General features: G+C 42.6%; 1 protein-coding gene and 1 pseudogene across 1 annotated transcript; both read left to right on the top strand.

Moving 5' to 3' along the window:
- Window positions 1-6731: 6731 nt before the first annotated feature.
- LOC121292376 lies at window positions 6732-8893 on the top strand (annotated as a pseudogene).
- Window positions 8894-19763: 10870 nt separating this feature from the next.
- LOC121292375 (ovarian cancer G-protein coupled receptor 1-like) lies at window positions 19764-20681 on the top strand. Its single transcript, XM_041214224.1, has one exon. It carries the CDS (start codon window positions 19764-19766, stop codon window positions 20679-20681), a length of 918 nt encoding a protein of 305 aa, XP_041070158.1.
- The last annotated feature ends 4601 nt before the right edge of the window (window positions 20682-25282 follow it).

Genomic DNA, 25282 nt, shown 5'->3' with positions numbered 1-25282 from the left:
ATCAACAACTCCTGCTGATATAACTCTATTGCACATGAATAGGGGAGAGACCTCATCCTGAGTGAGACACAGCCAGAGTGAGTGTGGGCATTGACAATTTGGTGCACGGTGGGAATTTGGTGCAGAGGGGACAAGGTGCTCTTTGCATTTTTTCTTTGCTATCCAACTTCCTAAATCTTCAGAGAGTGGTCTTGCCTTGCTGCAGCAGTGGAGGCTACAAGGGAAAGGAATGACTGGTAAGTAGTGGGTAAGGTTGGGTATTTCCTACTTTTATCGCTTATAGTTTAAGGTCTTTTTGTGGTTTATAGTTTGTATATTCTACATTAACGAGAATCAGGAAAGAAGGGCCCTAGAGTAATTGATTTAAAAGGTTTAATTTAAAGAGTTAAGTCATGGTGAGTCATTTTGAATTTAAAGAGTGCTCAAAGCCATGGTGTGCTCCTCATGCTCCATGTGGGAAGCCGGGGACATTTCCAGTGCCCGGGACCAGCATGTGCAGGAAGTGTGTTCAGCTGCAGCTCCTGGAAGCTCGCGTTTCAGAGCTGGAACGGCAGCTGGGGACACTGTGGAACATCCGTGAGTCTGAGAGCATCGTGGATAGCACGTTTAGAGAGGTGGTCACACCGCAGATGAAGGGACTTGAGGAAGGAAGGGAATGGGTGACCACCAGGCAATCCAAGAGAAACAAGCAGGTAGTTCAGGAGTCGCCTGGGGTCCCACTCGCAAATCGGTATCCCATTTTGATGAGGGCGTTGGTTCCTCCAGGGAGTGTGGACAGGGCCAAGCTTCTGACACCACAAGCAGCCTGTCTGTACAGGAGGGGAGGAAGGGAGGAAAAGTAATAGTAATAGGGGATTCTATTGTCAGGGGAACAGATAGGTGCTACTGTGGCCGTCAACGTGACTCCAGGATGGTGTGTTACCTCCCTGGTGCCAGGGTCCGGGATGTCACTGAACGGCTGCAGGGCATCCTGAAGGGGGAGGGTGATAAGGCAGAGGTCATGTTACATGTACCAATGACATAGGTAGAAAAAGGGATGGGGTCTTGCATCAAGAATTCAGGGAGTTAGGCAGTAGACTAAAAAGCAAGACCTCTCGGGCTGTAATCTCTGGATTACTCCCAGTGGCACATGCTAGCGAGCTCAGAAATAGGAGAATAGTGAAGATGAACATGTGGCTTAAGAGTTGGCGCAGGAGGGAGGGTTTTAGATTCCTGGATCACTGGGACCGTTTCTGGGGAAGGTGGGACCTGTACAAGTGGGACGGTCTACATCTGAACCAGAGCAGGACTAACATCCTTGCAGGTGGGTTTGCTAGTGCTGTCGGGAGAAGTTTAAACTAATTTGGCAGGGGGAGGGGACACGGAATGTTAGCAGAATAGGGACACATCATAATACAGTAAAACAATCAAGTCAGAGGGAGTACAGCTGCATTAAGCTTCAAGGGAGTGAGGCAAGGCTGGATGACCTCTACTTTAATGCCAGGAGTATTACAGACAAAATGGATTGAGTTAAGGGTGAGGATTGACATGTTGTGATATAGTAGCCATCACTGAGATGTGGTTGAGGGAGGGGCAGGATTGGCAGCTCAAAATTCTGGGATATAGAGTCTTCAGGCAAGACAGGGGAGGGGGTAAAAGAGGAGGAGGCATTGCATTATTAGTTAAGGAGTCAGTTACTGCAGTAAGGAGAGATGATATCTTGGAGGGGCATCGAATGAATCTTTGTAGGTAGAGCTTAGGAATAAAAAAGGGGCAGCCACATTATTAGATGTTTATTATAGACTCCCAGGTAGTCAGTGGGAAATTGAGGAGCAAATATGTGCACAGTTTGCAGAGGTGTGTAAAAACTATAACAATAGGGTAATTATATTAGGTGATTTCAACTTTCCCAACATTAATTGGGATAGATGTCGTGTTAAGGGCTTGGATGGAGTGGTTTTCTTGAAATGTGTACAGGAGAACTTTTTAGGTTAATATGTAGAGGGTCCAACAAGGGACGGTGCATTGCTAGACCTAATTCTGGGGAATGAAGCCGGACAGGTGGCTGAGGTGGTGGGGGGGGGAGCATTTTAGTGATAGCGACCACAACAGTTTAAGCTTGATATGGACAAAGAAATAGATAAGTTGCAAAAAAATGTTTTGGATTGGGGAAGAGCAGATTTTAGTAAAATAAGGCAGGATCTGGCCAAGGTAGACTGGGAACAGTTACTTGTGGGGAAATCTACAGAGGAATAGTGGGGGGTGTTCAAAAAGGAAATGGGGGAGAGTACAGGCTCAACATGTTCCCTCTAGGGTGATAGGGAGGAGTAACAAGCCCAGAGAACCATGGATAACTAAAGATATTCAGGTTACGATGAGAAGGAAAAGAAATGCTTTTAGCAGGTACAAGGGAAGTAAATTAGTGGAGTACAGAAAGTGCAGAGTGGAGCTTAAGAAAGCAATTAGGAGAGCAAAGAGGGAACATGAGGAAGGTAAAAGTAAGGAAAATCCCAAGATATTCTATAAGTATATCAATGGGAAGTGGATGACCAGGCAAAGAGTAGGGCCCATTAGGGACCAAGGAGACAACCTATGGGTAGAGCCAGAGGATATCGGTAGAGTGTTGAACAAATACTTCACATCCGTCTTCACCCAAGAGAATGAGGATGAAGGTATCGAACTCAGGGAGAGAGACTGCGAGGTTCTTGAGCAAATTGATATAGGGAGTGACAAAGTATTGGAGGTGTTGGCAGGCTTAAAAGTAGACATATCTCCAGGTCTGGATGATTGAGGGAGGCAAGGGTGGAGATCAAAGGGGCTCTGGCCCAAATTTTTAATTCCTCTCTGGCCACAGCGGAGGTGCCAGAGGACTGGAGAACAGCTAATGTGGTTCCGCTATTCAAGAAGGGTTGTAGACATAAGCCAGGGAACTACAGGCCAGTGAGTCTCACGTCAGTGGTAGGGAAACTATTGGTGAAATTTCTGAAGGAGAGTATCTATCTCCACTTGGAGAGGCAAGGTTTGATCAGGGATAGTCAGCATGGCTTTGTCAGAGGGAGGTCATGCCTAACAAATTTGATTGAATTTTTTGAGGAAGTGACCAGGTGTATAGATGAGGGCAGTGCAGTTGATGTAGTTTATATGGATTTCAGCAAAGCCTTTGACAAGGTCCCACATGGGAGACTTATAAAGAAGGCAAATGCACATGGGATACAGGGTAATTTGATAAGGTGGATTCAAAATTGGCTTAGTTGTAGGAGACAGAGGTTGATAACAGAAGGATGATTTAGTGACTGGAAGCATGTGTCCAGTGGCATACCACAGGGATCTGTGCTGTGTACCATATTATTCGTCATTTATAAAAACAGCATAGATGACTATGTGGGGTTAGGATTAGTAAGTTTGCGGATGACACAAAGATTGGTTGGGTGGTTAATGAGGTTGAGTGTCTTGGGCTACAGGAAGATATAGACGGGATGGCCAAAAGGACAGATAAGTGGCATTTAACCTTGAAAATAATGAGGTGATACATTTTGGAAGGAGTAATTTGACACGGAAGTATTCAATGAACGGCATGGCACTAGGAAGTTCTGAGGAACAAAGGGAGCTTGGCATGTGTGTCCATAGATCTCTGAAGGTGGAGGGGCATGTTAGTGGGGTGGTGAAAAAGGCATAAGGGACATTTGCCTTTATCAATCGAGGCATAGATTACAAAAGTAGGGAGGTCATGTTGGAGTTGTATAGAACCTTGGTGAGGCCACAGCTGGAGTACATGTGCAGTTCTGGTCGCCACATTATAGGAAGGATGTGATTGCACTGGAGGGGGTGCAGAGGAGATTCACCAGGATGTTGCCTGGGATGAAACATTTAAGTTATGAAAAGAGGTTGGATAGATTTGGGTTATTTTCGTTGGAGCAGAGAAGACTGAGGGGCGACCTGATTGAGGTGCACAAGATCATGGACAGGGTGGATAGGGAGCAGCATTTCCCCTTGGTTGAAGGGTCAGTCACAAGGTGTCAAAAGTTCAAAGTGAGGGGTAGGATGTTTAGAGGGGATATGAGGAAATAAGTTTTTACTCAGAGGGTGGTGACGGTCTGGAATGCGCTGCCTGGGAGGGTGGTGGAGGCGGGTTGCCTCACATCCTTTAAAAAGTACTTGGATGAGCACTTGGCACGTCATAACATTCAAGGCTATGGGCCAAGTGCTGGTAAATGGGATTAGGTAGGTAGGTCAGGTGTTCCTCACGCGTCGGTGCAGACTCGATGGGCTGAAGGGCCTCTTCTGCACTGTGATTCTGTGATTAGCGGTTTGAACTCAGCCATGAATTCATGAGATTTTCATCCAAAACTATGGCGACAAAGCCTCTCGTGCTGAATATCTTAGAGCCTTTGAGGTCAGCTGGAGGCTCAGCTTTGAAAAAGTCAGAGGCCTGAGCTGCAATTCAAAGAGTTCAGACATCTGTCAAAGCTTTGAAAGAGTCATACAGATGAATGAGCTGAAATTAAATGAAAACATAAAAGGAAGGCAGAGAACTGACACAGTAAAATCTGAATTTCACTATACTCATACAGCATTATATCCTGAAAAGTGAACTTGTCAACCACATTTGAATTTACCAAAAGGTTCCTGACTCAAGAACAGGGATTCCCCATGGTTCATGGTGCCTTTGAGCCGGTGTGAACATTGTCCTCTTCGACAGCCAGTCTGACTCCATGAAAATTGTGGGTGGGTCTGAAATGCCCACCTCTCATTGGAGCTGGTAAAATGACGGGACAATTCCTTGCAAGCTCATGACCTGCACCCTTATCCAGCACTGCTCAAGGTTGCTGGTGATGGGAATGAGGACGGGAATCCTGGAATTTTAAAATCCTGCCCGACATGGGTAGGCTCCGCGATGGGACAGGAAAATCCAGCCCATAAATCTTGCAGCTCAGAAACAAGCCATTCAGCCCAAATAGTTCACGTCATTGTTTTTGCTCCACATGGGCCTCCTCTAATGTCTCTTCATCTCACCCTATTAACATATCCTGCCGTTTCTTTCTCCCTCATGTGCTTATCTATCCTCCCCTCACATACACCTTTAATACTAACCTCAACAATCCCTAGTGGTAGTGAGTTCCACATTCTAACTGTTCTCTAGTTCCTCCTGAATTCCTGATTGGATTTATTAGTAACGATCTTATATTGATGGTTCCTAGTTCTGGTCATGCCCACAGGTGGACACATTTTTGCTATGTCTACCCTACCAAACCCTTTCCTAATCTTGATGACAACTCTCAGGTCACCTCTCAGCCTTGTCCTTTCCAGAGAAAATACCTAAAACTGTTCAGTCCTTCCTAATTGGAATAACCTCTCATTCCCGGTATCATCCTGGTAAATGTAATTTTGCACCTTCTCCAATGCCTCTATGTGCTCCATGGAGTTCAATGCCTTATAGAGGTTTCAGTATAGTGACTGCAATAGGATCTACATTAAACACAGGATGTGAGCATGGTTTGAGATGTAAAGATGTTGGCATTGATTGTCTCCATGGTTTCTCTGCCTTTGACCATGTGGGCTTTGCAGCTCATGTTGCCTTATTTGCATTCACAAGTCCAGCCTTTTCCTGCCTCAAGTTGTAACTGCACTTCCTCCAGACCAGTCTCAGTTCTATCGCACCCAGTGTAAGCCTAAGGGAGAAAACATCAGTGTTACCCAACTCTAATAAGCTAAAAGAGACGGTGAACTTCAAGGTGTACAATTCAATCAATCAGAGTACAGGCATTGGTGCTGCTCCTTATAGACTATAAGCAACTGATTTCTTTCACTGGTTAGTATGTTTAGTTTTTACATATATTGAGAGAGAAGCTGGTGTGGTTCTCTTTAGAGCGCAGAAGGATAAGGGGAGATTTCATAGAGGTGTTTGAAATATGAACGATTTTCACGGGGTAAATATGGAGGAATAATTTCCAGTGACAGAAGGGTGGTTAACTTGTGGAGACAGATTTAAGGCAAATTGTCAAAAACCAGGGGGGTGATGAGAAGATTTTTTGTGCAGTGAGTTGTTTTGAACTGAAATGTGCTGCCTGCAAGTGTGGTAGAAGCAGAATCAATCGTGACTTCCAAAAGATAAATGAATAAATAATCAAAAGGAGGAACTTGCAGGACTATGGGAGAAAAGCAGAGGGGAGTGGGTCTAATTGGATAGCTCTTTCAAAAACCACTGGTACAATGGGCCGAATAGCCTCATTCTGTGCTGTAAGATTCGATGATATATGCAACTGAATCTCACTTGGATCCACAAGGGTAAACAGCTACAAGTGGTCTGAAATGGTCAGATTGCAGTATTCTCCCCAGTGCCCTGGATCGACATTTTTCCATCAACCAACCTAATCAAAATACATTATCTGTTTGTGGGAGCTTTCTGTGTGCAAATTGGCTGCTCTGTTTCCTGTTGTGATATTGTATGCATGTCAATGCAATGATGTGTACCTTTAAGAAGTTGCATCGTGACAGCACGATGATATCACTGTGTGTAAGGTTGAAGGAGAAAAAGTACAGCCTCCGTGTTAGATGCTCACTATTGCCTGTGATCTTTACAACAGTGACATGTCATTGTCTGCATTGATTGTCAATGTTTCATTTGTTGGATAACTTCTACCCGCAAGGAAAAAAGTTCAGGAAAGAAGAATTAATAAATTCACAGACTCGGTCGTCAGGAACTGGTAAAAGAATATTTATTAGAAGAGGAAGTTCCAGTATCGTGTTGAACAATGACCAACTGTTCTATCAACCACAGTGTCCACCAGACCTTGTTCCCCATCCCCCATCTACATTGCTTTCTTCATCATCAGCCTCCCAACTATTCACAGATTCACAGATTCACAGAATTTTAACGGCACAGAAGGAGGCCATTCAGCCCATCGTGTCTGCACCAGCTCTCCAAATGAGCATTATGACCTAGTGCCATTGCCCTACCTTTTCCCCATACCCCTGCACATTGTTTCTATTCAAATAATCATTTCGGGATAAATGGGTCTTTTTCTGGATGGCAAGCTGTAGCTAGTGGGGTGTCACAGGGTTCGGTCCTTGGGCCCCAAATATTTACAATCTATATTAATGACTTGGATTCAGGGATAGAAGGTACTGCAGCTAAATTTGCAGATGACACCAAAATAGGTGAGAAAGTAAGTTGCAATGAAGAGATAAATTTACAAATGGATATGGACAGGTTAGGTGAATGGGCCAAAATTTGGCAGATGGAGTTTAACGTGGGTAAGTGTGAGATTGTCCATTTTGGTTGGAAGAATAAAAAGGTGACTTATTATTTAAATGGAGAGAAACTTCAGAATGCTTCAGTGCAGAGGGATCTGGGTGTCCTCATGCATGAATCGCTGAAAGCTAGTCACAGCAGGTACAGCAGGTAATAAGGAAGGCAAATGGAATTTTGGCATTTATTGCTAAAGGAATAGAATATAAAAACAGGGAAATGTTGTTGCAACTGTACAAGGCATTGGTGAGACCGCACCTGGAGTACTGTGCACAGTTTTGGTCCCCTTACTTGAGGAAGGATGTAGTTGCTTTGGAGGCGGTTCAGAGGAGGTTCACTAGATTGATTCCAGAGATGCGGGCTTGTCTTATGAGGAGAGATTGAGCAGTTTAGACCTATACTCGCTAGAGTTTAGAAGGATGAGACGAGATCTAATTGAGATATATAAGATGCCAAAGGGGATAGACAAGGTAGACGTGGAGCGGATGTTTCCCCTTGCGGGGCATTCTAGAACGAGAGGCCATAGTTTTAGGCTAAGAGGTGGTAGATTTAAATCAGAGATGAGGAGGAATTACTTTTCTCAAAGGGTCGTGAATCTGTGGAACTCACAGCCTCAGAGAACAATGGATGCCGGGACGCTGAATAAATTTAAGGAAGAGATAGACAGATTTTTAATTAGTAACGGGGTTGAAAGGTTATGGGGAGAAGGTTCTATGTTGTTCATGCCCTCATGAACATCTCAGTGGAACCTGCCTACGCCACACTCCCAGGCAGTGCATTCCAGACCTGGACTATTTGTGTGACAAAGGTTTTACTCACATCACAATTGCTTCTTTTGAAACTCACTTTAAATCTCTGCCCTAATCTCCTGTCCCTGTATCACAGCTACCTGCAGATCAGACAGAGGAACGAGCTGGGAGTCTATCTCTGTAATCTGACCATCTCAGACCTGTTGTACCTCATTTCCTTGCCCTTCTGGGTTCAGTATATGCTGCAGCACGATGACTGGGTCCTCTCCCGGGCACTCTGCATACTCTGCTCCTCTACCAGAATATCTACATCAGCATTGGCTTCCTCTGCTTCATCTCCATTAATCGCTTCCTCGCTGTGGCCTACCCTCTGAGATTTAAATTCTTACACACCAGGAAGGCTGCAGTGTTCATCAGTGTTCTCATCTGGATCAAGGAGATTTCTGTCTGCGGCTTTTACATACACTCCCAGGTTCTCAGTAAAGACAATGAGAATGACACCTTGTGTTTCGAACATTGTACTATGCAATCAGAGGATAGATATTTAAAGATATTTACAAGCTCTCTATTGGGTTCTTCCTCCCTTTGATTTTATTCATTTACGCTTACAGTTGTTCATAAGGTCCGTGGACTTCAAGGAGAGAGGAAATTAAGAATAAAAAAATTGATGACTGCATCCATCATCATTTTCCTGGTTTGCTTTGCTCCTTATCATATTCTCCTGATGATTCGAACAATATTCGAGTATGAATGTAAATTTGCTAAGGAAGTTTGGCAGCTTTACCACATTGCAGTTCTGTTGACGAGTTTAAACTGTGTGGCTGACCCCATCTTGTACTGCTTTATATCTCCGAGTTCACACAGGAAGTTAGCCAGGTTCTTCAAACTTGTTACAAATCTCCTGCCTTGCAGATAAAGAGATTGAAGATCAAATCCCCAGTTAGAAACAATTCTGAACCTGCATCTCAAGCTCGTTTTCTTTACCGTTCACCCTCACTCGTCTAGTTCAACAGCTTGCATTTAAATAGCACCTTTAAAACGGTCAAACAACCCAACATGCTTCACTGCAGCATTATGAAACAATATTCGACACCGATTCACATAAGGAGATGCTGGTGAATCTTTGGGATTCTCAACCGTGGAGGACTGTGGAATCTCAGTCATTGAGTATGTTCAAGACAGAGATCAATAGATTTCTAGTTATTAAAGACATCAAGGAGATAGTGCAGGAAAATGGTGTTGAGGTAGAAAAATCATCCATGATCTAGTTGAATTGCTGTGCAGGCTCAAGGGTCTGAATAGCCTACTCCTGCTCCTATTTCCTGTGTTCCTAAATTACAGGCCAGAAATAACTCTGAGGCCACTAAATTGTTCCTCTCCAGTTTATGCTATTTTGAAATATTTTCACCCCTTCATTGTCACCTAATCATCCCTTTGGTATGCCTGTGGTTTTTGACGTGGAATTGTAGAAACATTTTAACCGTGACACGCATCCCCATTTATTTTATTTCTCTACTCTCACCATAAAGTGTTGATAATTGTCCATAAGGTGGATGGGCTTCGAAGAGATTAGAAATCACAAATCAAAAGTTGATATCTGAGTCCATCTTCATTTTCCTGGTTTGCTTTGCTGGTTATCACATTCTCTTGATGGTCTGGACCATACTGTTGTCATTCCTGGGGTATTTGACATGAAATCATAGGAACGTTTAATCCTGGCTCCAGTCCTCTCGGTATTAATGTCTCTCTAACTCCTATTGAGATAGACAAGGTGATGGGGAGCCACACTGTTATAGAGTTGATGTTCCAGGCAACTTTTCTTGGTGGAAACATTGAACTTTATTTACAAGAAAGCAGCAGCAGCTACATGTGTGCATCGCACTCTATAACTAACAAAGAACTCTCTCCTAGAGGTTCCCAATGCTGCAAACTGATTGGTTTACACAGATCTTGTGATCTTACAACTCAGAATTATTCTTAAAGCTACAGTCCTACCTTTGTCAAAACTATAATTACTACATTCCTCCCTCTTTAATTTTTTTTGTACACTTTGTATTTACAAGGATGTTTATCCCATGACATTACAATATTTACACAGGTCATGAAATTACATGTTCAGTCTTTCAGATGGTGTCCTGATCCGCATGGAACGTTGCAGCTCTACGGCTTCCGATTCTTTTGCAGGAACCACGTTCTCTGGAACCACATTAACATCAGGTACCTCATTAGGCACAGGCAGTTCAGTGTCTTTCACTCCAACAGAGACATCAGGTATTTCAGTCCTTGGTTGAGCAAGGTTCAGCAATGGTTACAGGTGGAACATCATTTTGTTGGGGTATCTCTCTTCTTCTTAAATGATCCACATGCTTACGGGTGATCCAGCCCTCCATTTCCACGGGGTACGACAATGGCCCAGTCACAGAGCTTACTTTACCAGGTAACCACTTCGGCTTTCCACCAAAATTCCTTACATATACCACTTCTCCAACAGTAAATTCTCACTCACAACTATGCAAATCATGAGTCACCTTTTTTTATTATTCGTTCATGGGATGTGGGCATCACTGGCTAGGCCAGCATTTATTGCCCAACCTGAATTGTCCTTGTTGAGTCATCATTTAAAAGTCAACCACATTGCTGTGGGTTTGGAGTCACATGTAGACCAGACCAGGTAAAGGTGGCAGATTTCCTTCCCTAAAGGACATTAGTGAACCAGATGGGTTTTTACAACAATCAACAACAGTTTCATGGTGATCACCAGACTTTTAATTCCAGATTTTTATTGAATTCAAATTTCACCATCTGCCCTGGTGGGATTACGAACACAGGTCCCCAGAGCATTACCCTGAGCCTCTAGAGTACTAGTCTAGGGACAATGCCACTACACCACCATCACCCCTCTGCAGGTGCTGCACCTGTCGTAATGGGGGTGGGGGACAGAGGGGTTTTGTTCTGTGGTGAAATAGGAAACGAGTAAGTTTAGTTTCCAACGATTCACCCGTTAACTTTTTCATTCCTGCCTTACAAGTTTATTGTCTTTTTGGAACCTTCTTCCTTTCTGTCGTCTTCTTTCTACCGCAAAGTTTAATCTTGGCCTTCCTTTCAACTTCATTGTCAGCCAAACTTCTCTCAGCTGAATTCTCAGCTTGCCTTACTTTGGTAGTTAAGCGACCCATGACCTCATTTTCTACTCCCATCTTGGAAAGTCCTATGACTTTTGCTTTCAAGGCCCCTTTAGCTTCACTCACCCTGACTCTTCAGCTCACCTGTCTCCCTCTTGTATCTGTTGGCTTCTTCCTGGAATCTTTAACGTACTGCATCTTCCCGGCCCAACTGGTTCTTCAGCTTGTTCAGAGAGACATTAAATTCTTCCTGCTTCTTTTCCTAATTTTTCAGAGGTACAAACTTTGACCTGAGGGGTCCTTGTAGTGCCTGAAGGTATTTAAACACATCTTCCTTTTCTTTGCGAAGCTCACTCACTTCATCTTGAACCCTGTTATTCAGCAGAGTCTCCCTGGGTTTCTTCTGTTGTCCTTCCATGTCGTTGTTTAAGACAGTCTTCATTTCTTCCAGTTGCTGAATGGTTACACACTCGTTTTTCATCCAATTGCAGTCCTTGGACAACCCCCGCCCCCCCACCCCCCCCCCCACCCCACCCCCACCCCCCCCACCACCACCCCCCACCAGGCTCTTTCTGAAGTATCTTGCCTTGTTCCTTTTCTAACTCACTGGCCAATTAAGGTTAATTTCCCTTAACCAATTTCGCCCTCTGCCTTCTAATACCATCACTCGTAGCTGTGCTGTTTGGTGTCTGTAACTAACAGGTACACTGGTCATAATTCTTACCCGGATTTCTTCGCCTGTGTACATTTTCAACTTGGCAGAAGCTTGTTCCGAATGTAATTTTCGAGCACTTTTACTGAAATATCTGAAAGTGTGTTCGACTATTACGGTGGTAGAAGTACCAGTGGCTACTGCCATTTTTAAGGGTTTACCATTCACTTGCAATGTGACAGTGATTGGCTCTGTCTTCCCAACTTTTATGTTGAATAAGGAATAAATGTCAGAATTGGTTGTTTCTGGTTCTTCCATGCTATACACTCCATTTGACATTGCTTGTCGCCTGGAAGCCTGTTTTGATCTTGCTTTGCAATGTTTCAATATGTGCCCACTTTTGTGACAAAAAAAATTCCAACTCTTTGAATCGCCAATTGTTAGGAGTACAACTGTTTCTATGTGGATAACATTTAATTTTTGAACCTTCTGCTGAGCTGTTTCTTCTAAATTTTTGGTTAGCGGGAGCTGTTCCTCGCTTCACAGCAGAGTCCTGGCTTTTTGTGCCACTTTTAACTGACCGTTCCACCCAACTAGGAAAACAGCACCATTTTGCACACCTCAAATCACTTGCGAATCCCTTATAGCGCTTCCCATCGCAAGCGCTATTTCAGCGCTTTCTCAAAATCAAAATTCACTTCAGCCAGCAATCTTCGCTGAATAACGTCCTCCTGCACACCACAGACCAAACAATCCCTGAGCATATCATTCAGGGTTTCACCGAAATCACAATATTCCGATAGTTGTTTTAATTTCGACACGTAGGTAGCAATGGTCTCCCCTGGGGCTCTATTCTGTGAATTGAACCTGAACCTCTGCATTGTGGCTGAGGGTTTGGATCGAAAATGTCCCTTAGTAAGGTCGAATAATTCACTGAAGGTCTTCAAACCAGGGACATTGGGGGCTGTCAAGCTTTGAATCAAACTGTAGGCTCCCACAAGACTTAAGAGAATCGCTCTCCTTTTTTCCTCCCCCATAATTTTGTTGGCTTGAAAGTAGAACTGAAGACGTTCTAGATATTGTGACCAGTCGTCTGTGGCTTGCTGAAAGGAATCGATTCTGCTAAACTGTGGCATCTCGGATGAGTATATCTTCCTTTCTTTTTAATTATCTCAGATACTCACAACCTCTGGGCGAGGGATAGCACCAGATCAGATTTATCCTTATCACCAGTTTGTTATAGAGTTGATTTACCAGGTAATTTTTCTTGGTGGGAACATTGAACTATATTTACAAGACAGCAGCTACATGTGTGTATCTCACTCTATAACTAAAAGAACTGTCTCCTAGAGGCTCCGTGCACTGCAATCTGATTGGTTTATACTGATCATGTGATCTTACAATTCAGAATTATTCTTAAAGCTACAGTCCTACGTTTATCAAAACTATGGGGAGAATTTTCACCCCGTTGGGGGGGGGGTGTTCAGTGGGAGTGGGTGTGGGCAGGCACGCAGCCAATTAATGCCTGCGATCGGCTGCGTGCTGCCATTTTATGTCGGTGGACCAATTAAGGCTCGCCCTGCGTGACGCGCGCCTGCAAGTGTTGAGCGGTCCCTGTGTGGGGGGTGGGGGTGGGGGTGGAGGAGGCTGAGTTGGGGCTTGTGCTCTTTCACACCTGTGCACAATAGAGCGCAGAAATCTCCCTGAGGCACAGAACTGCCTCAGGGAGGTTAGTTTGATTATGAAGAATTAAAATTTAAAAAAAAAAATGATTCAGACATGTCCCCTCATGTGACAGTGCCATTTTAATGAATCTTCATGGAAAATTTTATTGGATCTTCAAACACTTCAAGAAACCCCATCCTGCCTGTGGATGAGGTTTCATGATAAATGCGAAGGCTGCCTGGGCTCTTCCCTTGCCCTCCCCCCACCTAACTGATGAACGGAATGATACCCAGCTGAGTCGGGACACAGGCCCAACATCACCGGGTGTCACTTTCTGCGTCAGCGAGCAGGGCCTGCCCCCCCTACTCGCCCACCAGGAAGTTCAGGCCTATAATTACTACACAAACACGGAGTATGAAGCTCCCTCTTCTGACACTTGGAGGGACTGACACCCCTGTGATAAAGTGCAACCACACAATTGTCAAGCGAGTTGCAACTTCAGCCTAACCAGCGAGTACGTTGTGTGCATTGAGACACACTTCCCCCTCTGAAATGTTTTTGCAATTGTCAGCATTTACCAGAATTTATCAACTCAGGATTGAGGCTCTAAGCGGCTTAAACAGCTCATACCAGTTTTGTGACTTTCCAATCCATCTTTTAGTTTTCCTGCTCACATATTTCATTCAGTGTCAGGAGTTGCGAAAGACTCTGTTCTGTCTCCTGTCTGTTCACAAACCTCAGCATCGAGGTGAGATGATCAGAAATAATGAACAGGACAGAATCTGACCTCGTTACTCTGCAGATAACTGAACAAAGTTAAAAGTACTTGTATCATGCTCAGCTTAAGAAAGGAAACAAAGAAAGAGATTACATTTCTAAAGCGCCTTTCACAACCTCAGGATGTCCCAACGTTCTTTACAGCTGATGAAGTACTTTGGAAGTGTAGTTACTGCTGTAATCTAGGAAACATGGCTGCCAATATGTGCACAGCAAGCTTCCACAAACAGCAATATGATCCATAACAAATAATCACCTAATGCTGAGTCCAATGAAGCAACATTATCTCCTCCCACTCAATCCCACATCGTTATCAAACATACAGACCAGTAGAGATGTTTTATCACCTTCCTGGCCTCATCTCCTATGCTCTCTTTCTTCTCCAGCTCTCCCTGATATCTGAGCGCCTCCAATTCTGGCCTCTTGAGCATCCCCGATTTCCATTAAAATCCACCAGTCACTGCCCTGCCTTCAGCTACCTGGGCCCTGAACTCTGGAATTCCCTCACTACCTCCCTGCCATTAATGAGGCATCTTGAAACCTATCACTTGGACCTAACGTTTTGCTCACTTGTCCTAACATCTCCTCATGTGGTTCAGGAGCAAATCAAGGCTTGATCATCATTGCTGTGAAAATCCTTGTGTCAAATGGCAAAGGAACTTTTAAATAAACTGACTGCAGAAGCTTGACCATTTTAACCACCATGCATTGAATACTGTGAACACTATTAAGGGGACAAATGCTTGTTCTCAGCCTGCTTAAAAATAAACCTGCTGAACTGTGAAACTAAATAATGCTGTCAGGAAGGAACAGAGATAGTGCTGGTGAAGATACATTGGTTTTTAGGTTTATGAGGGACAGACCTTGGAGAACGTAGGAATTAGCTAAGATGGGTTGAATGTCCTGTTGATCATATCTGCAAATGTCTTTCTCTGGAGGGTTTGACCGCAAGAAGCTTCATGTGATGGGAAATTACTGAAAGACAGTTAGAGAAAGACTGACAAATTTGGGGTGGGTTCAAACCCTATGGTCTCAACAAAGAGCTCATCATATGGTTGGACATTGTGTTTTAAGCAGAAATTCATAGGGCAGTATGGCTCTGTCAGTGAGACAACTCAGGTATACCTGTAAAACTGGGTGTAAGAGATTAGAAACACCAGAGACCTTTCCTGCAGCCAACAGGAAGATTCCTGACATTGGGTTGGAAGCAGACCTGCAATCAACACTTTGGGGCAATTGTAAAACTGATTACTGGAGACAAATTTGAGCATTCTGGTGCTATATATTTTAGAAGCATTAATTTATTGAGAGTAGAAACAAAGCAGCTTTGCATTTTTATTAATTTCCAATTGCCTCTTCTTTCTCAATCTGTTAACTTGTAATCATTCCTATACTCAATTTAATTGAGTCTGTTTTCAATCTGCAATCGTGCATACAAATAAACTATTGGCTGAGTCATCAATTCGTTCTTTGCAATTCGCAGGTTAAGACGCCCTATAAAACTGAGTGAGTATATCACAGGTAAAACCTTTAAACTTGTGCTGCTTCGCTCATGAGAAGTGCTATATAAATGCAAGTTATTGACATTGTTCTTGGTGTATCACACTCAAATATTGAGCAAAATCCCAGCAAGTTGGACAGAACATCATGATATTTTCTATTTTCTAACCCGAAATATACTCCATGTGTCTACAGCATCTCACCATTTGATTCACTCTGTAAGCAATGAGTGTGAGGTCCATTAATATTATTCAGAGAGGCTCAGACAGAGAAGACCACTCACAAAGACAAAATTATAAAAAGCACTGAGAGTAATGAAACAATCTAACTAGGTTAACTGACATTACACAGGAAAAACTAATATTGGCAGAAAATAATTGTCTCGATCATAATGCTCAGAAATGGGGTCAACACAAGGGCCAGAGGGTATTGGTGCTGCTGCTAATGTTAAATGCAAGGCAAGATTGGCTCACTCCTCTCAGCAGATCCATATACAATAGTAAATAAGTTAACAGGCTCTAAATAATCCACCACATCTGCATTTTAAGAGCCTTCTCTCTTTCAGTTGGACATGTTCATGTATGTAGTCACTGCCTCTGGAGTGGAAAAGGAAGGAGAGATTAAATAAACTCTGTTATGACTGATGCAGTTGGTAAAGCAGAGTTATTAAAAAATCCCAGAGGGAAACATTAAACAACTGTCAGAACCTATAATTTTAAATGTCATGTTTGAGGTGTGACTTTAAACTTAGGAGTCAGACATCAGTTCTCGAGGCTTTGCATTAAACCAATTGAAACATTCTATTAATTTACACAGGTTAAAATATATACACATGGCTACAAATTACTACTATCATAACTTTTAACAAATTCCCAAACTAATCTCCATTAAGGCAACAGCAACCCATGGACTTAACCAAACATCAGGCAAAGCATTTTCACCTTACAGATTCAAAATGAGGTTATATTCACTGTGGAACCAGTTGGAGGCTTGCAGCTGCCATTTGATCTTACATTGCCTCTGCTCTGCACACCCAAAAACTACTGAAGTTATACCTACCACCACTGATTGAATTCAAATTCTCATCGTCTCGCCAGTCTCTTTGAACGTTACCTTTTGACAATGAAACCCCTTTCATAATGCCAATTTTATTAGTAATATAAACATTTTGCTTGGTAGCTGCTAGAAAGGTGTCAGTTTTTATCCATGTTCTTCATCTATTCAAAAAATGCAAATGCACACTGTCCCTCTTACATATCAAAATTTATACATGTCAAAGCACTCAGGCTAGTTGGTTTAAATCCAAATAAGACATACCCACAGACTAAATGTTTATTTTAAAAGAAAAATATTTTCCAAAATATTATATATGTTAATAGCGTCATGGCAACTCTTAGAGCAAAATGAGTACCTTGCTTAACTAGATTGCTTGTTCAGCCCGGACATCTTTACTGTTCTTAAATATCCAGGCTACACAGCGTGGTAAGGACAATCTGTCAACCCCAGTGCACCAACACTCACACTCTGTGCCAGCTAATCAGAGGTAATGTACAGCTGGGGAGTGGGAACAGTGGGGACGGGAACAGGGAACAATACAGTCAGCATAGGGCCAACGATCATCACTTGGGGGTCACGAAGGAGGGCACAACATGGTTCTGTGGAGACTGCTGTGAACTCAATGACTGAGCAGAGACTGGCACCTAACTGATGCCAGTGCGCAGATACTGGAGAAGCTCATGGGTGGGGGTTGGTGGGGAACCAGGCACAGGGTCTGGTGAAAATTTATCAGCTGTCGGCATTTAGAGCAGAGGCTCATTCCATCCACACGCCTCACATCTCAAGAGCTTCCGAGTTTGGATTTCACCAATAGAAAACATATCCGCTACGTTGCAACATCTGGCAGATTCCATTTACACAGGGACACATTGATAACAACCCTGTTTTTAGACAGGTCTGTAAATTGAGGAGGATTTACATAAAATAGACTTGCATTCCCTGCATTAGAAAAGGTTAAGGAGAAATTTTACAGAGTCTTTAATCAGTTTGAAGGAAATTGATAGGCGACATACAGAGATTGTCTGTGGGTGGGTAAAGTAGGAGATAACCACAAGGCCAGAGCCAGACCAATCAGGAGAGATAAAGTAAATACGTCTTCGCCAAGGCTGGTAGTAGTTTGGAACTCTGTCCCACACAAAGCAATAAATTCTAGCTCAATTCACAATAATAATCCTCAGATCGATAGATAGTGTTATGGAAGGATATGGAGCCAAGGCGGGTGGATGAAGTTGGGATACGGATCAGTAATGATCTCTTGATCTCAGTGAATAGCAGAACAGATTCATAATGTAATAAAATGTTGACCAACAGCTGAAAGAAATGTGGCACAGTTACTCCAGAAAGTCCCTGATTATAAATCGATAATGTTAAAATAATTCATTACACAGAAAATAAAAGCACAATGCTGCAGATGCAGCCCATCTGACATAAAACCCCAAAGTCCTGGAAATTCTCAGCAGCTCTGGCAGCTTCTGTGGAGAGATAAACTGAGTGAACGTTTCAAATGCAATATGCTTCTTCTTTGAACAAATTGATCTTCAGGTTGTGAATAAAACAGGAAGTACATGTGGTTTTGGATGTGGTTTTCTCCCCTCAGCCTTGTCTTTTCTTGAGGAAATACCTCAAAATGCTTAGTCCTTCCTGATTGGAATAACCTCTCATTCCTGATATCATCCTTGTAAATGTAATTTTGCACCTTCTCCATTGCCTCTATGTGCTCCATGGAGCTCAGTGCATTGTAGAGTTTTCAGTATAGTGACTGCAAAGGGCTCCTCATTGAACACAGGAGGTGAGCATTGCTTGAGACATCAAGATGTTGCTATTGTCTCCGTGGTTTCTCTGCCTTTGACCTCAAGGACTTTGCAGCTGATGCTGCCTTATTTGCATTCACAAGTCCAATCTTTTCCTGCCTCGCGTTGTAACCGAACACCCTCCAGCCCAGTCTCAGTTCTATCGCACCCAGTGTAAACCTAAGGGAGAAAACATCAGTGTTACCCAACTCTAACAAGCGAAAAGAGACGGTGAACTTCAAGGTGTACAATTCAATCAATCAGTCAGATTACAGGCATTGGTGCTGCTCCTTATAGACTACAAGCAACTGATTTATTTCACTGGTTAGTATGTTTCGTTTTTACATATATTGAGAGAGAAGCTGGTGTGGTTCTCTTTAGAGCACAGAAGGATAAGGGGAGAGTTCATAGAAGTGTTTGAAATATGAGCGATTTTGACAGAGCAAATATAGAGGAACAATTTCCAGTGACAGAAGGGAGGTTAATGTGAGGATACAGATTGAAGGCAAATTGCCAAAAATCAGTGGGCAATTTTTATGCAGTGAATTGTTCTGAACTGAAATCTGCTACCTGCAAGTGTGGTAGAAGCAGAATCGATAGTAACTGCCAAAAGGGAAATGGATAAAAACTCAAAAGGAGAAATTTGCAGGATTGTGGGAGAAAAGCAGAGGGGAGTGGGTCTAATTGGATAGCTCTTTCAAAGACAACAGGTATAATGGGCTGAATAGCCTCATTCTATGCTGTAAGATTCAATGATATATGCAACTGAATCTCACTTGGATCCACAAGGCTAAAGAGATGAGCTACAAGAGTTCTGAAATTATCAAATTGCACTATTCTCCTCAATGGCCTGGATCAACATTTCTCCCTCAACCAGCATAATCAAAATGTACTATCTGGTCATTACTGACATGCTGTTTTTGGGAGCTTGCTGTGTGCAAATTGGTTCCTGTACTAACAATGTTGTACTTCAAAATGTATTTTATTGATGGTGAGGACATTCTGGGGCATGAGAGATACTTTAGTGATACAAATCTACCTTCTCTTCTTCCTGTGCTGTTCAGTTCAATGATTCTATTGTTGGATAAATTCCTTCCTGCAGGGGAAAATTTTTCAATAAAGAAGAATTAATAAACAAGCATCAGAACTGCACACTGACACAGTCCTCAGGAACAGATAAAATAATATTTATTAGAAAAAGAAGTTCCAGTATTGTGTTGAACGATGACCAACTGTTCTATCGACCACAGTATCCACCAAACCCTGTTTCCCTCAGTCTACATTGCTGTCTTCATCATCGGCCTGCCAACTAATCTCCTGTCCCTGTATCACAGCTACCTGCAGATCAGTCAGAGGAACGAGCTGGGAATCTATCTCTGTAATCTGACCATCTCAGACCTGTTGTATCTCATTTCCTTGCCCTTCTGGCTTCAGTATATGCTGCAGCACGATGACTGGGTCCTCTCCCGGACACTCTGCCTACTAAGTGGTTTGTTCCTCTACCAGAATATCTACATCAGCATTGGCTTCCTCTGCTTCATCTCCATTAATCGCTTCCTTGCTGTGGCCTACCCTCTGAAATTTAAATTCTTCCACACCAGGAAGGCTGCAGTGTTCATCAGTGCTCTCATCTGGATCAAGGAGATTCCTGTCTGCGGCTTTTACATACACTCCCAGGTTCTGAGTAAAGACAAAGAGAATGACACCTTGTGTTTCGAACATTATCCTATGCTGTCGGAGGACAGAAAATTAAATATTTACAATCTCTCTATTGGGTTCTTCTTCCCTTTGATTGGAATACTGTACTCTTACTATAAAGTGCTGACAGTTGTCCACAAAAGCCATGGGCTTGAAAGAGAGTGGAAATTAAGAATAAAAAAATTGGTGTCTGCGTCCATCATCATTTTCCTGGTTTGCTTTGCTCCTTATCACCTTCTCCTGATGATTCGAACAATATTCGAGTATGAATGTAAATTTGCTGACAATATTTTTGAGCTTTACCATTTTGGAATTCTGCTGATGAGTTTAAACTGTGTGGCCGATCCCATCTTGTACTGCTTGATATCTCCGAGTTCACGCGGCTGGTTAACCACTCTCCTGGATCCTGTTCGAAAATTCCTTCCCTGCAGAAAGAGAAAATAGTTCAAAGATGAAATCCCTAGCCAGAAATAATGTTGAACCTGTCTCTCAGGCTTATTTATCTTTGCCTTTCTCCCTCACGTGTCTAGTTGCATAAATGCCAAATAGGTGTAGATGTAGGCCATTTGGCCCCTCGAACCTGCTCTGCCATTCAGTGAGATCATGGCTGATCTGTTTGTGTTTCGAGTTCTACAAACACATCTACCCCGATGACCTTTGATCCCCTTGCCTAACAGGAATCTATCTATCTCTGCCTTAAAGATATTAAGTGACACGGCTTCCACTGCCTTCTGAGACAGAAACAGCCCAATTGGCAGCGATTTTTCGTGGCCTGTCCAACCTCATGGGTAGCGGAGGGTCCAATTGCCCAGGCGGGCTTTACATTTTTGATGAAACCTCATCCAAGGATGGGATGAAATCTCCGTTAGGATTTAAAATACAATTAAATATCACACAGCCCATTGTGAGACAAAGTTTTTCCTTATCTCTGCCCTATAAGGACAATCCCTAATCATAGAACAGTGCTCCCTAGTTCTGGACTCACCCACAAGGGATAACATCATTTCCATGTCAACCTTGTCAATATCATTCAGGATCTTATATCTTCAGTCAAGTCACTCGTCTGAACTCCAGTGGAAAGAAGCCCAGTCTGGCCAACTCTTATGACCGATGCAGTTGGTAAAGCGAAGTTATTTTTAAAAATCCCAGAGGGAAACTTCAAACAACTGTCATAACCTATTATTTTAAGTGTTATGTTTGAGATGCAACTCTAAATTCAGGAATCAGACCACTAATTCGCAAGGTTTTACACTAAATAAAATGAAACATTTTATTAATTTACATAGGTTAGAATATATCTACACGTGGCTACAAATTACTACTATCCCAACTTTTAACAAATTCTCAAACTAATATCTATTAAGGCAACAGCAAGCCATAGACTTAATCAAACACCAGGCAAAGCATTTTCACCGTATGAATTCAAAATGAGGTTCTTTTCTTTGTGGAGCCACTTGGAGGCCTGCAGCTGCTCTTGGGTCTTACATTGCCTCTGCCCTGCATACCCGAAACCTACTGAAATTATACCTACCAGCCCCACTGAATGTTAATTCTCATTGTATCAACAACCTCTTTCAACATCACCTTTTAACAATGAAACCCCTTTCATATTACCAATTTTATTACTGACATAAACACATTGCTTGGTAGCTGTTAGAACGGCTTTAATCTTCACCCCACTACTTGAATGTTCCATTCAAAAAATGCAAATGCACATTATCTCCCTTCCATATCAAACCTAGTACATGTCAAAGCAACCCAGACTAGCTGGCCTTAATCCCATTAAGACATGCCCGCAAACTAAGCCTCTATTTTAAAAGAAAAATGTTTTCGAAAATATTATATATGTTAATAGTTCCATGACACCAACGTGTCCTCATAAGACAGCCCGCTCATTCCAGGTATCAATCTAGTAAATCCCCACTGAACCACCTCCAACACATTTCCATCATTCCTTACATGAGGAGACCAAAACTGCACACCGTATTCTAGATGTGATATCACCAATGTGCTGTGTAACTGAAGTATAACATCCTTACTTTGATGTTCAATTTCTCTCATAATAAAGGATAGCATTCTATTAGTCTTCTTAGTTACCTGCTGTACCTGCATACTAACTTGTTGTGACTCATGCACGAGAACAACGAGATCTCTTTGTACCTTGGAATTCTGCAGTTGTTCCCCATTTAAGTAATACACTGCTTTTTTATTCTTCCTGCCAAAGTGAAAAACTTCACATTTTCCCACATTATCCTCCATCTGCCAGGTTTCTGCTAACTCACTCAGCTTATCTATATCATCTGCAAACTCCTTAAGTCTGCTTCTTCACAACAATGTTTCCTACCTATCTTTGTGTCATCTGTAAATGTAGCTACCATGCCTTCACTCCCCTCAGCTCAGTCATTGATATAAATTGTAAAAGGTTGAGGCTCCAGCACAGACCCCTGCAGGACTCCACTCATCACAACCTGCCAATCAGACAAAGGCCCATTAATACATACTCTCTGTTTTCCACCAATCAGCCAACCTTCTATCCAGGCTAATATATTACCCCCTACACCATGAGCTTTTATTTTCCACAATAATCTTTGGTGTGGCACCTTATCAAATGCCTTCTGGAAATCCAACTACAGCACGTCTACAGGTTTCCCTCTATCCCCAGCACATGTTACTCATTCATAGAGCTGTAATAAATTGGTTAAACATGATCTCCCTTACACAAGTATTGCTTCCCAATTACCTTGTGTTTTTCTAAGTGCCCAGATTGCATTTAAATAGTTCCTATAATATTGTAAAACATCCCAATGGGCTTCACTGCAGTGTTATCAAACAAAATTTGACACCAGTTCGCAGAAGGAGGTGCTAATGAATCTTTGGGTGGTGAATCTTTGGAACTGTCAACCCTGGAGGGCTGTGAGGTTCAGTCATTCAATATGCTTAAGGCAGAGATTGATAGATTTCCCGTTATTAATGACATCAAAGGTTTAGTGCAGGAAAATGGCATTGAGGTAGAAGATCATCCATGATCTAGATGAATGGCAGAGCAGGCTCGATGGGCTGAATGGCCTGCTCCTGCTTCAATTTCCAATCTTCCTATATCACGGGCCAGGAATAACAATGAGGCCGTTAAGTTGTTATTGTCCATCTTGCGCTATATTAAAACATTTTCACCCCTTCCTTGCCACCTAATCATTCCATTGGTATTCCTGAGGTACTTGACATGGAAATGTAGAAACATTTTAAGCTTGGCGTGTTTCACTGTTTATTATATTTCTCTACCATCAAATGTTAACAATTGTTCACAAGGTTGATGTGTTTCAAAGAGATCAGATATTATAAATAAAAAAATGGCATCTGTGTCTATCATCATATTCCTGGTTTGTTCTGCTGCTTAGCACAATGTCCTCATGCTCTGAACCATTCTGTTGTCAGTCCTAAGATATTCGGCATGAAATTGTAGAAAGATTTTAATCCTGCTTGACTCACCTCAATTTTAACATCTCTCCAACTCCTTTTGAGATAGACAAGGTGATGGGGAGTCAAACAATGGGACAACATTGAGTATGAAGCTCCATCTTCTGACAGCTGGAGGGACTGACACCTCTGTGATAAAGTCCAACCACACAATCATCAAGTGACGTTTAGCTTCAGTCTAACCATTGAGTACATTGTGTGCATTGAGACACACTGCCCACTCTGAAATGTGTTTGGCAATTGACAGCATTTACCAGCAGAAGTTATCAACTCAGGATTGAGTTTCTAACCGGCTTAAATGGCTTATTCCAGTTTTGTGACTTTCTAGTCCATCTTTGAGTTTTTCTGCTCCCATATTTTATTCACTCCCAGGAGACACAAAAGTCTCTGTTCTGTCTCCAGTGTGTTCACAAACCACAGCATCAAGGTGAGATGATCAGAAATAATGAACAGGACAGAATCTGACCTCATTACTCTGCAGATAACTGAACAAAGTTAAAAGTACTTGCACCAAGCTAAGTTTAAGAAATGAAACAAAGAAAGATTACATTTCTATAGCACCTATCACAACCGCAGGATATGCCAAAGATCTTTACAGCTGATGAAGAATTTTTGAAGTATATTTACTGCTGTACTCTAGGAAACTTCGTTGCCAATATGAGCACAGCAAGCTTCCACAAACAGCAATATGATCCATAACAAATAATCATGTAATGTGTACCCAACAAAGCAACATTATCTCCTCCCACTCAATCCCACATCATCAGCAAACACACAGACTAGTGGAGATATTTTATCACCTTTCTGGCCTCACATCTGGCTAGCTCTCTTTCTCCTCCTCTTCTACAATCCTCCCCGATATCTGCGCCACTTTCAATCCTGGCCTCTTGAGCCTCCCTGATTTCCATCAATCCATAGCAACTGCCCTGCCGAGAGCTACCTGGGCCCTGAACTTTGAAATTCCCTCTCTACCTACCTCCCCCATTACTGAGGCAGCTTAAAACTTACCACTTGGTCTAACCTTTTGCTCACTTGTCCTCATCTCTCCTTATGCAGCTCGGTATCAAATTTTGTTTGATAGTCACTCTTGTGAAATGCCTTGAAACAAACTAACTACAGAAGCTTGACCATTCTAACCAGCATGCATTGAAAATTGTGAAGAGTAGTAAGGGGACAAATGCTTGTTCTCAGCATGCTTAAAAATTAACCTGCTGAACTGTGAAACTAAACAATGTTAGAACCATAGAAATGTTACAGCACAGAAGGTGACCTTTCAGCCCATCTTGTCCATGCCAGCCTGAGGACACCCACCTTTCTATTCCTTTTCTATTCCCACCTTCCTGCACCCGACCCATAGCCCTGCAGCTTACAGCACTTAAGGTGCAGATCCAGGTACTTTTTAAAAGAGTGTAGAGTTTCTGCCTCTACCACCAACTTGGGCAGCGAATTCCAGACACCCACTACACTCTGCATAAAAAAGTTCTTCCTCATGTCCCCCCTACACCTTCTGCCACTTGTCTTGAATCTATGTCGCTGGTTCGAGAATTCTCCATCAAGGGAAACAATTTTAT

The sequence above is a fragment of the Carcharodon carcharias genome, chromosome 20 (assembly GCF_017639515.1).
Source record: "Carcharodon carcharias isolate sCarCar2 chromosome 20, sCarCar2.pri, whole genome shotgun sequence".
In the NCBI taxonomy this organism is placed as follows: Eukaryota; Metazoa; Chordata; class Chondrichthyes; order Lamniformes; family Lamnidae; genus Carcharodon; species Carcharodon carcharias.
This window is presented reverse-complemented; position numbering and strand designations above follow the sequence as displayed.

Excerpts from the sequence above, each read along its gene's own strand:
- LOC121292375 (XM_041214224.1), top strand. The coding sequence starts at position 19,764 with ATGACCAACTGTTCTATCGACCACAGTATCCACCAAACCCTGTTTCCC.